The sequence below is a fragment of the Branchiostoma lanceolatum genome, chromosome 4 (genome assembly GCF_035083965.1).
Source record: "Branchiostoma lanceolatum isolate klBraLanc5 chromosome 4, klBraLanc5.hap2, whole genome shotgun sequence".
In the NCBI taxonomy this organism is placed as follows: Eukaryota; Metazoa; Chordata; class Leptocardii; order Amphioxiformes; family Branchiostomatidae; genus Branchiostoma; species Branchiostoma lanceolatum.
In genome coordinates, this window is record NC_089725.1 from 20,379,455 (window position 1) to 20,398,247 (window position 18,793).

Genomic DNA, 18,793 nt, shown 5'->3' on the forward strand with positions numbered 1-18,793 from the left:
GTTTTTTGTCTTATGACTGATTCTGTGGAAAGGTTTGAAAGACCAGCAGCCCACACTGTCCAGGGATTGGTCGGAGGGGGTTGAAGATAGTCCAGACTACGTTTTGGTACAAGTTTATCAAATTTGTTCCACACATGTCTTATTGACATATTTCGGTGACAAAAAATAATTAAGCAATGTCTTCCAAATTACTTATCATCAGCTTTAAAACTGATCTAATACCAATTATAAAATCATATAGTAGCGTATTGATACACATGGTAAAACTACATGCAGATGATAATCCCAGAAACTGATACTATGATAAACTGCAGAAGCTAAACCATGAGTTAACTGCAACTGCAAGGCAAATGCAACTTTCAATGGCAAGAGTTAGATCTCACCTTAGGCTTGTCAAAGCCAAAGCCTTAAACGCAACCAAGGCTCATCTTAACCACAAGCACACTGAAGTAGCCATTTGGCACCAAATTCCCTACTGGTTACAGAGTTAGGCAGCAGGGAGAAGGTTAAGGATTGTCACTGCCTGAGAAACAGTTCCCCAACAGGAGGAAGTGACACCAGTCGAACCGCAGGTCACTCCAGAACGCTTTATTTTCTTTTTTACGGCGTCCGGCGGGTCACGATTTGACCCCGTTGCATGGGTGTAAACAACCGCCTGTCGGCAGCAAAAAGACCTCGGACCTACATAATGTTTATATTTTTTCACATCTACAGGATCTGCCCAACACAACCATGTAGTTATTTCGTGCACAGCAAATTGTCAGCGAGCGCTGTGGCTTTCGAAACATTGACCATTTTTTTGTCAGTATATTTGTGCGTGTATCATTGACGGTTCACCTGGAACCAACTAGATATTTACATCACCTGATAGCCCATTTCCTCACCTTTAAATTGATACCAAAGTTCCTTGGATAATTTTATGGGAACCGGTTTTGCCCCCAAAAAAACTAACAAGAGGTCAATTTGTAGGGCGTCTTGTTCTGAAGAAGAAGACAAACACAATGTCCTTTTACCATGCTTTACAGAACTCAAAACTTACCTAATGGCATTGGTCAACTTGCATATAAATCTCACTTTTCCTGGCTTCAAGATGATATTAGTCTTATTTGGAAATGTTTCAGAATATTAATTTTAGACGGCAAAACTTGAGCCGTAATTTTCATCAACGTTCCCAACACCGGCTGAAAGTTGCAACATTGCACCTGACCTCGCCTGACCCCCGCGGCAGGAAAATGGAACGTACTGGCTGGGTTCGGTCGCTCGAACGCAGGAGTTCGAAGTGATTGACTTCAAATTTGACTATTTTGTAAATATCAGGTACCTTGTACTAAAATCTCTGTCTGTCTGTACTTGACTGTTATCATGTCAATTATCATATTGCATGTGGTAGCCGCGTTCATACAGCTTCTCATACAAAACAAGAGTTCTACGACCTCATACCTTCGCGAAATGATTTTGACCTTTATGACTGACGTATTAGGAGTGTTTTTCATCAATCAAAAATCATACCAGTTGATCCTCCTCACCCAAATAACATAAGTTGTCCAAACCTCCTTGTTATGATTATGAGCTTAACAAAAAAGGTTATGCTAACATTTTTCATCAATAATGCAAATAAGCTCCTTATTAGCATAATTTGATTCAATGGTGTTCACATTCACACAACTTCTAAATGCTACAAGTATGAAATTGCCGTTATTTACTAGTATGGAATGATAGTAGTTTCTCATGAATTATGCAAATTAGGCCTACATTTGCATAATTTCTATCTATTGACATTCCTCTCTTCCTCAGTTACAAATGTCACATATTTGAATAGTCATATCATGGAACACAGCAGGTTTTTAAAATTGCCTCATTAATTATAATCTGATTTGCATAATTATCATCCAATCATACAAAGCATCACATAAGCTATCTACATACCAAAAATCATGACCATCCATCAAGCCCATCTCGAGTTATATTATTTTGTCATTAATTATGTAAATGAGGTTCTCATTTGCATAGCTGATATCTATTAATATTTCTCTCTTCCTCAGTTACATATGTCACATGTTTGCGAGTCCTATCATGGAAATTGATGAATGTATAAACTTTCCTCATTAATTATGCAAATTAGTTACTGATTTGCATAATAAGTATCCAATCATGTACATCATCGCTCAAGCTATGTACATGCAAAAAATCATGACCTTCCATCAAGCCCTTCTTGAGTTATTCCCTTTCAAAGTCTGAAGCAAAACCTACCCCTGCAGTTCCAAAAAAGTTGCTAGGGGGCCCAAACCTATACCACTTACTCTCTGCCCAACGAGCTATCTACCACTCAAAAATCAGTTCCATAGCATGTCCACAACACGAGATATCATAACATGAAGTTCCGCTGCAGTACCGTAACAAGCCGATAGGGGGCCCAAAATCTAATCATTTTCAGGTTTCATCGAGACCTACCAACATACCAAATACCAAGACAATCCTTCCAAGAATTCTCGACTTATCGTGTTCACTAACAGACACACAGACATGCTCGGTATTCCCATGCTGTCTCCAACAATACTATTCCTTTATTGGCTTTACGGCCATACAAGTTGCGTAATATAACATGTAAACCAACACATTGCGCTCAGAGGGGACTTATGTCACGAACCCTACTTTGCCACAGAAGGGACTTAGAGACTGTCAACGGCTTCTTTATATAAACGTTTTCTTTTCAAATGTCAGTGTAGCGTCTTATTTTCCCGTTCACTTCGTAAAGTCATAGCGATATTCATCGATTTCTTACCAGTGACGCCAGGATAATTCTCACAATGCCGTTAAAGCCTTTAGGGCATGCCCCAGCGCAACCTTGGTCTTCCTGTCAATCGCCTCTTCCTTCTTAGATATAACATGGTTAACTCACCTACCCTGAACAACGTCCCTTTCCCATACTGTGACACACGAGTACTGCTGGTTCTCCCCGAGGTAAGGCAGTGTATATCCAATTTTGGTCTCCCCCCGCCCAATTCCACACCACTTTCTCCTAATACCTTTTCCCTACCCCTTCCGACATCTGACTTTTGCCTCGTCCACCACATTCCACACCAATGAATACAGCTGGCTGATAGCCAATTTTTCCCAATAACTGACGTCTCCCGCCTGACCCCTCATGACCAACTTTGCCCCCCATCTGTGACCCCATCAATATCCCCTGAAACAATACACCCCACACGTCCCAACCAGAACGCATAGTAAAGCATACAATTGAACACATTTTTACACTTTTCTCGTTAATTATGCAAAACACTTTGCCCAAAATCTAATCATCTTGAGATTTGACACATACACACCGACACACCAACTACGACAACAAACCATCCAGGCGTTCTCGACTTATTCTGTTCACTAACAGACACACAGACAAGCACCGTCGCATAACCTTCTCGACGAAACCATTCGTCGCGAAGGTAAAAATGGGCTTTGTTATGCCACGCGAAATGTATCGAAATGTATCCAAAGCGCAGGAGTGCACGCATCGGTAGCTAGAACTAGGCAGAAATTTCACCACCGCAAGGTAGACATTGTCGCAGTTTTTTCGGGGGCAAAACCGGTTCCCATAAAATTATCCTAGGAACTTTGGTATCAATTTAAAGATGAGGAAATGGGCTATCACGCGATGTAAATATCTAGTTGGTTCCAGGTGAACTGTAAATAAGACAAGCACAAATAAACTGACCAAATATTCTTAATGTTTCGAAGGCCACAGCGTTCGATGTCTTTTTACAATGCACGAAATATCTACATGGTTATACCAGGCAAGTCCTGTAGATGTGAAAAAGTGTAAACATTATATAGGTCTGAGGTCTTTTTGTTGCACCACAGGTAGTTGTTTACACCCATGCAACAGGGTCCAACCCGGGTCCGGTCGTGACCCGGCGAACGCCGTCTTAGAGAAGGCTGCGCAGAACCGATGCGCATAGAGCTCTGCGGTTCGACTGACACTTTGTTCTGGTATCACAAAGAATGAACACTTGAAGATGAGTAGAATGCCAAATGACTGGGCAGATGGTTGAGAAAGAGGCTGTGCAGGAGTGAAGGAAGATTTCCTCCATACATCACGACACCACACATACAGGGCTGAGGGACACAGGGTGTAGCTGGTGAAGATAACAAGATCCTCCTTCACAGATTATGATTGCATTGTGTATGAGTTGCACATTCTCGTGGTAGGCCCACTGGCGAAATAAAGGCACTACATTATTGATAACAGTCCTCCACTCAATGGTTTGTAAAAGCACCAACCACACTGCACGCATGAGAGCCAGTCAGGATTCTACCCTGAGGCTTTCATTTTGACATGTGAAATAGGCAGCATAAGTGCAGGTCTGGGAATAAGAAGGGTATTTAGGATAATGAAAAAAGGTGATAAAGTTTGTTGCCCAAAGTCACAGCCTTCATCTTCAGTTCTCTAACTTCCTTTGTCCTTACAATATAAACCTTGTAGGCTGCTGAACACAAAACTGTAACATGTTCATTGTATGAAAATTCAAAGTTCCCTTCAGCCTTCTACAAGTTAAATCTTCTCTATGAACGAAAAAAAGGAACTACACTTTTGCTCTAACATACAGAAATGTTCAATAAAACTACAACTATAATTTGATAAGCCTTGACCTTGATAAGAAGTGACCTTCAAACATTAGTTTGAAGGTCATTTCTAAGCCCTATTTCTGTTACAGTACAGCGGCGGTATATTTTACAACATTGCCAGACATCGAACCATCCCAATCATTCCGTGGACTCGATATTGTGTGATGGGGGAATAGCAGGCCCAGAGCACAAATATCAGGCACGATGACTATCTTATGGCAGCCAGAAATATCAGTCTCAGTTAGGGGTGGGTACCGGTACATAAAATTCAGGTCCGGTCCAGGTCCAGAGGGTCAGGTCCAGGTCCGGACCTGTACCTGATTATAGTAGTGTCGCAGTACATCATATTTTGGAGAACGAGACACACGTAAAAGTCTCCAAACGTCATGTCTGGAACGATATAATTTCTTAGGTTTGCAGTTTGTCTCAAAATTATAACTATACTCTCCTCGCCGTCTGTTTACTCATCCTTTAAGTGTTTCTAGATATGATTCACAGCTAACGTCTTCGAAAACGACTCGTTAAATATGCTGTTTTATATTTTCTTAGACCAGTTATGTGGCCACCTGCTGGTAGCCTGGTACTATGAATTTTCTAATCGGTCCATAGGCCGGTCCACTGATTTTTTACGGACCGGTTTTTTTGGACCGGTCCATTAAGAAATACCGGTTTTGGTCTGGTACACGGTACCGGTACCCACCCCTAGTCTCAGTCACTTCAATTTCAACAGACATTTTGGTAACTTCAAAGAACATATAGTCGGCAAAACTCATGTAAAACTGTATTGAGATGCAAGCCATCTTCATGTCATTTTAGGCATCTTTTCGGATTGCTGAATTTATAGCTAAACATCCCCAGACCTGGCAGGTATGTCATTTAAAACAAAAAACATGCCTTTGTAAAAAGAGAATTGCAAGGACAGCATGTTCACTTTACAGCTGCTCTTGCAGTATGGTCCAGAATCTGCCTGGTTTTAGATCTAGTAAATGATCAGGGACTGTGGTCATGTAACATTTGCCCCTCCCATCTAAGCACATAGGTTGGTGTTTCTTCAGTCTCCACGAAATGTTTCCAGCAGTATTTTCCCTTCCCAGCCTTCAAATGGGTCGATGTTTAACTGAAATTTAGTCATTGCACATCTGGTGTGAATGGATTATCAAGGTCTTTAAAACAAATCCCCTGAACGTCCAAACCTCAGCTCTGGTGCGCCCAACATAACAGGTGCAGGTTGTATTTAATGCCCATCAGATTTAGGCCATGATACAGTTATATTGGGATGCTGATTCAACAAGAATGGCTTCTTGTTTACACAGCTCTGATGTCCAGCAATGGAACAACACTGCCATATGCATGTACTTGCAAGGTAGATATAAATTGCATAATGCACTTCATGGCTCAAGGACAGCACTGCCATTCCATATACACGTACTAGTACATTGGATGCACAATAACAACCCCCCTCCCTCCTTTAATGGCCTGGTGTCAGCAGTTACCCTGACCAGCGACTATCAATTAGTCTTCAGCCAAAGATGTAGCAGCCTGAAGTGGTGACCCGAAAGAAGCAGCAGCCAAAGATGTCACGAGTTCAGTGGTTATTTTGGGACACTGTAGTCTGTCTCAATTTTGACGAAACAAGTTAGATTCTTTGGAACATTAGGGGTAAAACATTCCTGAGAGTTCTGGTGTTTGAAAAAGGATGTCTTCTGCGAATTCAGGAGTGCAGTGGTAAGTGGGGACACTAACATAATGGGAAATGTTATCTTAACTCAGTGAATACAATTTTTTTTTAAATATGGACATCCACATGAACTTAAAGCAGTCATGAGACCAAACATTCACCAATCAGCACAAAGCATTTATTCTAACAATCACGAGGTGCAGTTCTGCATACACCTGCTAGGTTGTGTACATAAGCAGGTGACTTGTCGCAATGCTGTGCAGACTACAAAGTTCACCTTTTTAACTGTTTTCGTACTGTGTAAAGCTGTCTTGCCTCGAGAAATAATTCAACATGAATACAATATGCAGATACATATTTGTCCACAGATTTTTGGTACAAGTTGAATGGTCACCTTCAAGTTCAATCAGTCAGACTACAGTAACTAAATTCATTACATTATTTTCAATATTTTCAGGTTGTGTTTCTACACAATTCATTTATTTCAAAACACTTGGGAACCAAAGAATGAACTGCTATGGCCTATACCCAACCAGCCTGTTCATGTGTGAATGGCATTCTTTAGAATGATACAGCTACAAAGAGAACAGGCAAAGGAATAGCTACATGTAGTTTGTACAATCAATTTAGGACTATTTCCTCATCAGAAATCAAGGTTTTACAAGGTTTCCAAGCCATGAGTTGGTGTTAGATCATGCTTTCAACATGTAGAAAGCTGAGAGTAGCCGAGGTGAGAGTTGCCACAGGCATACACTTGCCCATAACCACAGTTAGCAGGCTGGGTCGACGACAAAGCTCACCCCTGAAACCCCAACGTTCCTGTGGGAATCCTCACAATCTAAACACCATCTCACAACTCATCTCTCTACTGTCCTGTCAAACTGGGCGGACGAATGGAGAAAACTGTCTGTTTAAAATGTGACATTTCCACAATAAGAACACCTTTTGTCAAGCAGTTAAGCAAGCTGCTGTAAACACTGTGCAAAGCTCTCTGCTTTTACCTGGTACATGTAGTGTATTTTCAGAAGTACAGAAAGGAAACATAGTCCTGATTATCCAACTGTTATTCCAACATATATGTTTAGGCCTTTCTTTTTCACAACATGCAATGGTTGCAATCAGGCCAGATCAGTTTCATTTCTTTGTTCTTGACATACAAATGAGAAGAAACTTGTGGTGATGATGGCAGGTTTTATCATGAGCAACATAAATTATTTGTTGTTCTCCAGCTGTTTCCCTCAGTGTCTTGAGAGCAAAAAAGGGAACTTGAGCATTTTTGTACACGTGTCTACTACTTAGGTGGCTTAGTTTCCACCTTAAATGTGACCTGTATCTGTCCCTTACAATACATTCGGGTCTTCTGGGTTTAAACATTTCACAGGGCTCAATGGGCAAATGGACAGCAAAACATTAATCAACCAATCAGTAACGTCTTTGGAAGAATATGAGATACAATGAGGTAATATCATGAGGCCTTTCTTGAGATATTTACATACACAACACTTTTTACTCCTTCTTACCTCAATGCAACTCAAATTGTACATAATACAATCAAGATTTTGCAAACTTGTACAAGTCCCTACATCATACAAAGGCTTCTCATTCATCCAAAACTTCAACCATTCACGAGGCAATAAATTAAATAGTTTGAGCACCAAATGAGTGGCAGACCATTTCTAATGTGGACGGACTGTCACACATCATACAGGAATGTATCCATTGATGCTGCAATGATACAAGCTAGCTGGTAAATATTGTGAACAGAACAGAACAGTCCAGGCTGTCTACAAATTTGAGTACGTTATGTGGTTGTGCTGGATATCAATGGCTTGTAGATTTTGCAAAGTGATGCATGTACCACTGCATAGCACATAGTCTATCTGGATGAAATTGCTCTTCTTTGTTTTATTGTAGTTAACCTGTAGTTTACATGAATGGAACCAGAACTTCTAATGTACAGAACAGCCGCTATTTCCTCATTTCAATGCTCTTAGATAAGCCTAATAAAAAAGATTGATGAAAAATGCCTTTTTGGAGCTTGGCAAAATTCTACAATGCAGTATTTCTAACAGTAGCTTTTACTATAATTACATTTACTTGTAGCTGTTAGTGTTGGTGACTTTTGTCTGTTCAAACTATTGCCAAGCAGAAAGCTGTGATTTCTACATTCTTAGAGACAAATAATCTAATTTGAGTGGCATAGACTGAGAAGTTCACAGAACTTTGACTTGCTGGTATGTCCTACAGGTTTCATCACAATCTCACATTCTCCCTAAACACAAGACAGAGCACCATACATTCACACAGGCAGCATACACACAAGCGCAGGGCTACAAGGCAGATCAGCTGTTCTCAGGTTTGACACTATTTACAGTCAACCTCTATAGGCTGCAGTCCTAGAGAACAATCATAGCAAAAATATCCGCACAAGGGGAACATCAGCCTCCTCATAGTAATGGACAAACTTCCTGATCTACTAGTCAGACCCCTAAGGAGTGCGACACCTACTGGGAAATCTCTGAACTGCAAGTGGTTCTCACCAGCATGTACATGGACCTGATCAGACCATGTCAAGCTACACATCTGATGTGCAGAAAGAAGTCATAGTAAGGGGTGACACACCACAGCAGGCTAGGCGTATATGTAGACATTTACAACTTCTTGGTTTCATTACTATATCATAGGAAGATGATGGAGCAAGTTCACAATAATCTGAATTGACTCCTCAGTGCATGTTAATCGCCTAATGTTATATTTCCAGGTATGTGATCTGTAGAAGTTGTTCTGTGCTTGTGTTTTCATTTTTTTTCTAAACAGAGTAGACTGGTTACATGTGTTGTTGTCATGATAGACCTATACTGTACATCCATACACATTCTCATAAGCTCTATAAGAGAAGCTTTATGTTCCACCAAACTATTGTTCCTAACTCCTTTTCAGACATTTTGTGGCATGACAACACCTCCTAGTCCCAAGACAACTGTGATCACCTGTAATTTTTGTGACTTGTTTGTAAGTAGTAACATGTGGAGCAGTAAGTACAAGTGAAAATGTTGTTATTCCCCATCAACAATATACATACAATTCAATCATTCCTTTACAAGTTGAGAAGCCTATTTTTCATCTTTGAGATCTCCTGTTGCTACCCATAACCTGACAGGTCGGAGGTTACAGGTCAGAGTTCAGGGTGCCTCTGCAGACCTGCCGTCCATCAGCTGGTCGTGGCTGCTGCTGCGGGCGGCGAGGCTGCCACTGGAACGTCGGCCGGCCTGCAGGAGGGGTCAACGCTGTCAATCAATCTTTGCGAAAACAATGTCATAAGTGCAGCTTACAAATTTTGAACAGAATGTGTAAGAAAAGTCTGAATGTTGTCTTCTGTTCTACTGTTCAAAACCTTGTATATAAATACTGCAGTACAGATCTTTTTAGCGTGAAATCTGTTTGGATAAATATCTTCATGAAGTAGAAAACCGGAACCTCTTCTAAATTCTAACTTCATGGCCTTCTGGATTCACTCCTACAAACAAGTCTTTTCAGCTAGGGCTGTCTCCACAACCAATCCCTCACGAAATTTGCTTATCGGGACCGAAAAAACATTTCACCCCACCCATCCAAAAAATTTGAACTTCATGACATGAAATTGATGAAAATGTATTTTCATAAACTTAAAATGACAGATTTAACAATGAAAATGAACAACTCAGGCTCCCAAACAATGAGTGGGAAGATGAAATTTAAAGCCGAAGACAGCCCTGATGCTGAATCACCAGTTAATCAGTAATTTGGAGGAGGGACATGGTCAAAGCATCCAAACCTATTATAGTTCCCAAGTCTCCTCTTTTTGGAGCTATAATAGGTTTCGATACCAGGCTATGCTTAAATCTCCCATGATAGAGTAAGTCAAGGAGCTACCCTGACAGACCCACCTGATACTGTTCCTCACTGGCCCGAGAGGTGTTGATGACCGACAGGGAACTAGCGCGCTTCATGCTGCTGGGGAGGAATGGGAAGGAACAATCAGTACTGCAACCATGACATGTCCACTAGACATCTTTCTCTCATTACTTCATATAAAATGACTATGATTATGCGATCAAGCTGAAAAGCAGGGCAGTTTTTTCCATGCATGACAGGAGGTCGCTAACTAGCCAGCAAACCAAGACAGCTTTGGGCATTGCCAATACATGCAACATGCAAGTTATAAGCAGAGCAATATTGCACTCAAGATAATACAAACATTTGTCTTGGTTCTCAGACAATCCAAACTTTGAGATGAGGGAAACAGAAAGACTGCAGGCACACTGTACCAGTCTAACCACAACTGATCCTCTAGGGTGTGCAAGCTTCCAACACCATACAATGTCATGGATTTGGCACTTAGTTTTCTTTCCTTTGAACTGATTGTCTCAGAACCAAGCAATAAATTCTACCACATCGACACCAGATTGCTTATAAGAAAATAAGAGCAGTTAATTACAAACCTAGTCAAATGTAAACTGAGTAAATCATGGGAAACTTTAAAACGATGTACACCCACAATCAGGGAATCAGTATGAAGTATCCCTGGCTATATACATGTGTACACAAGAAAAATCAAGATTAAGAGGAAAGGTACAAGCAGTACACCATGCAGTTAGTCTGGCAGCTACATACAGCCAGCACCATGCACCGGCCATGCGTGGGGAGGGGGGCATGACTACCTGAAGTGAGACAGGACCTTACCATGGTGCGCCGTGTTACCACAGAATGTGTCTGCTCCCACTAACAGTGGGCACTGGTACTATGGATGGGTCCACACTGGTTAGCATTCAATTGGTTTGTTTTGTGCTATTATGAATGGCTGACTATGGGATGAGACATGACTGGTATGTACTACAGTAATATGAAATGTAAGAGATGGAGCTTAAACTTTTTTCCATATTTCAGCGAGTACTGGCAAAAATGGATGATGGTAATATGTCTCAATACAAATACTAATGTTCCAAAATGGAAACCACAGGCAGAAAGAAAATCAGAATGCCTTTGTTGTGGACATTCAAAGAAGAAAGTGGCTATAAAGTGTACAGAGTTTTGCCTACTGAAAACTTAATGAGTGTAATGATTGATAAAAAGACAGTCTAGAATTGTAGTGATTTGTAACTTTTGACAGATTATGCCGGTGTTTTAATGTGGTATCGTAAATGTGACGATGGGTTTTGAGTAAAATCAAGAAAAATAATATATGTCATAAGAATGATGAAGACTCCATCAACTGGGAAGAATGGTGCAGATATCATGCTATAAAATGAAATTACCAAAGCAAAACTGATACACTTAAATTGGTTGAAAGGACAGTACATCATTGATTTGTAAATACCCTGACTGCCTACAACATCACAGGGTTCCAAATGGACGTCAAAACAGAGGAGATATACTGGAAGACATCTTGTACATTACAATGTGAAGGTGGACCCATGGGGATAACCCCACACTAACAGTTTTATTCCAGTTCAGAATCTATAGTTTCACAGCCAAATTCCTTTAGCATGAGATGGATCCATGGGGAGCTAGGCATGGCACCTCAACATGCTACAGCAGCCAAACATTCAAACAGCTGCCTAATCTTTGTGTGGCTGGAATAGTAAGTGTGTCTGTTAGTAGAAGCACAATCATAGGATAACCTTTCTCAAACATGACTATTTCCAGATATATTTATAAAGAAGCGCACGCCCACACGTGATAGCTGGATGTTTATTTGCAGATGGACAGCTTGACAACAAAGCGCTACCTGTCAGAGATGCCTTCCTGAAACATGTCTCATCTCAAATGCCTCTGCTAGAGGATTGGAGGCAGAGATATACAACTCAATCAAAACTACCGGTGGGTCTGGGGTAAAGTTCATGTCATTTCAGTCAATTCCTTCTCAATCAATTTGTGCTTGATGTGACATAAAATCGCACATACAAATAGGGAATAATTCATACTTGAAAATGTATGAAAGGTGACAATACATCACATTTTGTAAATTGTTTTTCAGCGGGAAAGTGTTCCCATTGATTAACAATAGTTTTCATCCTTATCACATATTCACTGCTGCAATCGACCATTGCAGAAGGCCCTTAGACAGGGGTATCTGCCACATGAACCCTTTTTATGCCCTCCATCGATAGATGGGGTTAATGTAAACCAAACTTCATAAGAGATACTGACAACTTTCATCATTTCAGCCGCTTTAAAACTAAGACACAAGAAAATCCCAGTGTCTGGGCAACCACATTCTTGTGTCTTAAAGTGTGCAACTTTCCGAACTTTTTTTCAAGTATGAGAACAGAAGTTGAGCAGCCTGATAAAATACAATGTCTGAGAATTCGACAAATAAATATATGAGGGCACAGACAAGTTTCAAGACTAAATAGTTACAGTAAATTTGAACAAGTCTTCAAGTAAAACCTTGCTTTAGAACTTTTTTTGTTTTAAAACTTGTTCTGTTATGGGATAGGAATAGCCAGAATTTATGGCGGACCAACTTCTCATGGAAGACCTCGATGTTAATGATAAAAACATACAAAAATAGAAAAAATGTCACTCATGTTAACAATCTCTTATCTTAATAATGAATAAGGCATTTACGAGGGTAAGCCTCTACACAGAAGAGACCAAGCAAACAATCTTGGCTTTAAAAAGACACAGCTCACTAGCTGCAAATATAAATACAAGTACACCTATATGGAGAAAATAACCCTTCATTTGTCCAGACTTCATTTTGATTCATATTCTGGAGGATCAAATATTTGTTTCAATGCAAATGAACTCATTAATCTTAAATCAAAAGTATCAGATGTGGTCCTCCATCAGATTAACAAATCTCACACAATCCTGAGCAATGAAATACTCTCTTTCCATGTATCTTTTTCTGACAATTCAAATATTTACAATCTTGCCAAAAGTTTCACCTGTCACAATAAAGCCATAAAACTAAAGCACATCATCAAAAAGGTATCATCAGCAATATATATGCATACCTCATTATATGTATGCTTAGCAAAACAAACACTTCAATAATTACAAACATCCATCTATTGACCAATGGCTTCAGACAATCATATGCATTTATGTAAGAAGTAGTCTCTACATCTGTTGACATGTACGGTGTAAGATGCAGACTTGTCATGGACAATCTTCTATATGTTATCAGTAACCACAGGTAAATTCTGGTACCATAAGTGTTAAAGTAGGATACAGCGCATTTCTCATCATGACAATCCCATCTAACCACCAGATATACCTTTCTTTTGATCAATAATAGCATGTTAACTGAATATGTTTTGAACAACCTAGTGGAAAACTGATGACATAGCCATCAACAATGTTGGACAAATTTAAGTCCTCATTGATTGTCAAATTGGAAAAAACACAACTTGTAAATGGAAAGAATATGAACAAATTTGGAATCCCTCTCGTGAAAGGAAGAGAATAACTTATCACACAACAAATGTGATCCTTGTTTTCCAATAAACATTGACAATGCTGCAACGCACTGGGTATCAGAGACCTCTCCCCTACTCCTCCTTCAGCATTGCATCTCAAATGTTAACAACTCAAGATTCTCCACTGCCTGTTGCCTCCCAACAGTCTGACATCTCGACATAACAATAACCCACCCCACCAACCAATTTGGCAATCACAGCGCGTACCCCAGACATCACACTGTGTTCCTGACGAACACGAGACCTTGGTCTGTACTTGAAATATTTGATTAGTTTATCCTTGCGGTGTCCTGCCAATCTGGACGTGACTTGCAAGTTCCACAGGGCAAAAATAATCTGTCTTTCCTACGCAGATGACGTCAGATGATAATGAGACAAACCATAAAGCAGGGGAGGCTACGACATGGCTAGTGGATGCTGCCGAGAGGCTCAGCTCACTGTTATTAGGCTGCATTTCTGGCATCTTGCTGGATGGAACTTTACTGGTGAAAGACAAGCATGCAAGCTAACAACAGACCGGGCACTTTTCCAAGACACACCAAAGAAGACACTGGCGTTTCTGCTGTCACCAGACGTGCAGGCACAAACACGACATTTCAGCAGTGGGAAGGTGACATGAGCGGTCACATGACGGCTGATTGGCTGGCCCATAAAATGTGTTAATTTCATTAGGGGGATAAATCACGTCAAGATACATCCATCATTTGGGGAGCCCAGGGATGATTCATTACTTCCCACAGGGCTGGGTACCAGTATAATCTTTATTCATTCCAAGGACATTATCCTACATAATGTCTTTGGTCATTCCTTTTGTCATCCAAGAAGATTGTTGTAATTATACAATATTTTGGAACATTTGGATTTTTCAAGATAAAAGATTTGCCTTGAGTAGGTACTTGATTAGTCTTTAATTCAAAGCAGGATGTCCCCCAAATCCATAACGATTGATCCCCAGTCATGTCATTGTCCATCACTGCCCTTCAGCACAGCCATGTTGCTATGATGGTTGTGCTGGGAACAGCAGTGTGGCCATTTACCTGTGGCAATTCAAATCATTTCTGTACATCATTTCGTGCCACGGCCACCTGCCACACAATTGAGCTGCAGGGAATTTTAAATCCTGCAGCTTTGCAGCGCATTTCCAGAACGAGACACAATATATTCATCTTGCTACCAGTGACCTTCTGTCACAAATCAACCTGAGAAAGTGTCTATATAACCAAGGAAGACAACTGTCTATCTTGCAACATTATTTTCTACTTACACTGGTGGCAACCTGTTTGTGATTTGCCACAATGTGCCATGACTGCTAGACATACAGCCAAAAAGGCCATTCCTGTCACTTGAACCACACATACTGTACTTTCACATGTACAAGAGTTATTTCTGCCATTGTAACTCTATATATTATATTGAGACTTTGCATTACATTGCATAAGTGATTGTACAAAAATTTGGCTCTGGTCACTATATTCATCACACAATTATTGTGACCTGCAATTAATGAATTCATTAATTTAGTGATTGTAACAATAAGATTGGAATTTGAGCTGCAATCCATGATCGTGAGAGAGACATCTTTTTTTCTGTCACTTCATTGAAACCATTATGCCATTGATAGTAGTATCCAGTATAAAATTGGGAAATAATATACCAAGTTTAAAATAACACAGAGAAGCTCTTCATTGTCACTGATTGGTTCCTTTCACATCTTAATTTTTTTTTCACGGAAAACAAAAAGTCAAAAGAAGAGGCATGCTGGTATTTCTGTGTGGGAGGAACGTACAGATCAAAGGATATTTGTTTTTACACTGTATCTGTTATAAACCATGGTGGATAGAGCCATCTGCTACATCTCCAATCTTCTTTATAAAGTAGATAAAAGAAAAAAAATGTTTGAAATTCCACCTTTTGCGATGCCTTTGAAAGAAACAGTTTAATATGCCTTCCAAAATCAAATCACAGTTTAATACATTAAGAAACGGAGGACTATGCCCCCCTCACGGTTATGGACCACAGCGTTATTATATAAGAAATGGATATAAGGCAATGACGGCAGCAGTGCACACTGCTTCATACTGACACACACATTGATCAAAGGTTGGTTTCACTCTGCACCATAGAATCCAGGAATGGAAGCCTGGGTCTGTGCAGGGATGGATGGCTCATTCTGCGATTGTCAGCTGTCAATCAATCAACCTGATATGATCGACTGTGGGAGCAGAGCATTTCTAAGCCCGTCTGATAAATAAAACATTTTTCTGACAAAAACAATCCATATACACCGTACATCTAGAAAATTGGTTAGCTTTGCTTTCCTTCTTTAGATTACGTGAAAACTTGGATTTTCCAAGCCCATTAGCTGGGCATATCTTCCACAATCACTCCCAAAGAAACCTTAAATAATCAGAACGTTTCTTTATCACTTTCCAACAGCTGCATTTGCAGAGCTGTTACACTCAAATTTGGCGTCATGATTTCATTTCAATTTTTTGCCGATAACTCAAACAAGTGTGGTTCCAGTAGTTTCACTGCTTTAATCTCTACGGACAGCTGTCAATCACAGCCCTGAGCCTCCCCCTGCAGGACCAGGAAGTCAGGCCGTGGGCCTACATGAGCCAGGACGTGGGGCGGTCGCTGCCCACTGCACCCGCTTCTGCACCATCCTCGGGGCCCTCCGCTCCCTCACTGGCAGCATGGCAGGTGGGAATAAGCACTTTTTACTCAACAGTACCACCAGGGCACTACGTAGGAGTCATTAAGCATATACCACTCCAAATGACGGCCACATTATTTCAACTACTTTTGGGTTACAAGCGCTTGGCATTGGACGTGTCCCAGGGACAAAAATCGTCATGGAATGACCCAAGCGCAAACAGACCGTCTTAATTTTCAACCAGTGTATTCAAAGTATCCTGAACTACATCATAACAGGAAAGTTTCATCAGGACAATGAACATCTTGATACATACACTGCTGTACAAGGGTAAGTGGTTGTTTTGTGATTTACACACTACACGGTCAGGACCAGACTGACAGCTACATGTGTGACAGAGGTTCTGCCAACGAGCAGTAAGTCCTCACAAGGGTTTTAACCCTATAACAAAGTTTGTGTTCACAGCCAGGGGTCTGTACACCATTTGCAACCATGTCTCGGACATGTATGACATTTCTGTAACACAGTTACAGCTGCACATGAAGGCAGGGGGGATTGTTGGGTGGGAGTTTTGCCTGTTATCCCCATGGATCCACCTTATGCACTACCAGTGATCACTGATGACCAAGTACCTAGAGGCTCCTCTGTTTGGTAGTGAATAGCTTTAGAGGAGCCTTTCGTCATGCAACAATCTTCATTGCCGTTAACTTCCTCCATGGGAAAGACAACCCTACATACCTAATGGTTTGTCCTGCAGTTTTGGACCCCATGGTCTAATTTTGGGTGAATCCACCTCATGCATGGGGGTGACATATAGAAGGTGAGCAGCCTTCCATGATGACAGGGCATAGAAACAGCCCAGCATGGTATATTACTGTTTGTTGGGAGCAGACACATTCCTTGTACTGTGGCACACTTTGCATAAGGGATAGTTCAGTGAGGTGATTGGTACCTAAACGTTTGGCTACAACAAACAATGTTATAGGGTTAAGGCCCTGTGACGTCGCCGTTCCTACCTTCCACCGGTTTCTTTTGACTCGGCGCCCCCGCGCACCTTACTGAAGAGCTTCTGGCTGGAGCGTCGGATGGATGCACGCAGTTTGGAGAATGATCCGCTACGTTTGAGCTTGCCATTACCATCCTGTGTTGCGAAAGAGCCCTGCCAGATTAGAGGTGACTACTCTTTCAGGGAGGAAACGGTGGTCATCCACTGACCTGTTAGTACAAGATGTACTGACAAAAAGTTTAACTGATCATGGGACATGACTATTGTGATAAGTTTGACCACAAATTGTTATCAAGCATGCACCATCAAAGAATCTACTGGTATATCTTCCTCTTCACAACAATCACAAGACAGTCTTTCATTAGAATTTCCAGTCCTTGTACAAGAGATGGGCATGCAAAATTATCAAAGTCTACAGTGTTCTACTCTACTCTATCTGATTGGAGGGACCTGCAGGCATAGGCCCTAAGCACACTTGCACCGACAACTTGTCTGATTGGTCAAATCTGACCTCATCTGATTCAGGTCAGAGGTAATTGGTCGATGATTACTGGGACAGTTTACTGATTGGTTGGCGATCACATGGCTTGAGTCTTGAACATGGTGCAACCCACAACCCTTCTCCATGATGGGGTGAATACAGCCACCGACACCTCTGGTGCACCATGCAAAAGGCTTCTTGGTGGAACCATTATAATGTTAGGGCTTTTAGGCTCAAGCTTCTAACAATATGCTACACCTGTGAGTCAGAAATGTTACACGACAATGGCATTGACCCATGGTTATTGCTAGAGACCTGCCAAGGACATGGGGACATTTCTAATTGTTAATGAATGGGATTTGTTAGTTATATAAATGTTATTTGATGCTGTTATATTATCTGCTACAGGGATACTAATGTCAATGAAAAATAGCCAACATTTTTGAACGGTAATGATGAAGGTAAAAATCAAAACAGTTTTTGTTCCTAATGCCCTTTAGAATGGAACTGAATGGCTCAGACACCCCTTCAGTACAGCTGCTTTGATCATTCCCTATCAATAATCAAGCAATACCAGATCTAACTGCTAGAGTGCCTACATTTGTATTCATATGTATGGTGAAACTCTTCCTGCCCCAAAAGGTTTGTCATTGTCATCTATAGAATTAATGCTGCAGCAAAAAGGACTGACTAACACTGCTTCCTGTCACCCCAAAACTAGTCATGATATATACTAGCTGCTTCCAGTCAACCCAAACCTAGTCATGATATATACTAGCTGCTTCCAGTCAACCCAAACCTAGTCATGATATATACTAGCTAAATGCCATTAAAACTGACCTAAGTGCATGCAATGTACATTCTTATAGCAATGCTATAAAAC

The 18,793-nt window shown here is 40.8% G+C and overlaps 1 protein-coding gene across 17 annotated transcripts in view; it reads right to left on the bottom strand.

The window, feature by feature from the left end:
* Window positions 1-6,457: 6,457 nt before the first annotated feature.
* LOC136433229 (kinesin light chain 1-like) overlaps window positions 6,458-18,793 on the bottom strand; it is a 42,628-nt gene continuing 30,292 nt past the window's right edge. For 13 of the 17 annotated variants that reach the window (XM_066425196.1, XM_066425191.1, XM_066425195.1 and 10 more), the window contains 3 exons: window positions 17,440-17,564; window positions 10,228-10,294; window positions 6,458-9,570 (listed from right to left, as the gene is read on the bottom strand). In XM_066425196.1, coding sequence (XP_066281293.1) covers window positions 9,484-9,570; window positions 10,228-10,294; window positions 17,440-17,564 — 279 coding nt within the window. In that variant the 3' untranslated portion in view covers window positions 6,458-9,483. Of the gene's footprint in view, window positions 9,571-10,227; window positions 10,295-12,017; window positions 16,456-17,439; window positions 17,565-18,793 lie in introns of those variants that run through there. The other 4 variants (XM_066425208.1, XM_066425203.1, XM_066425192.1 and 1 more) reach the window with 2 other exon arrangements.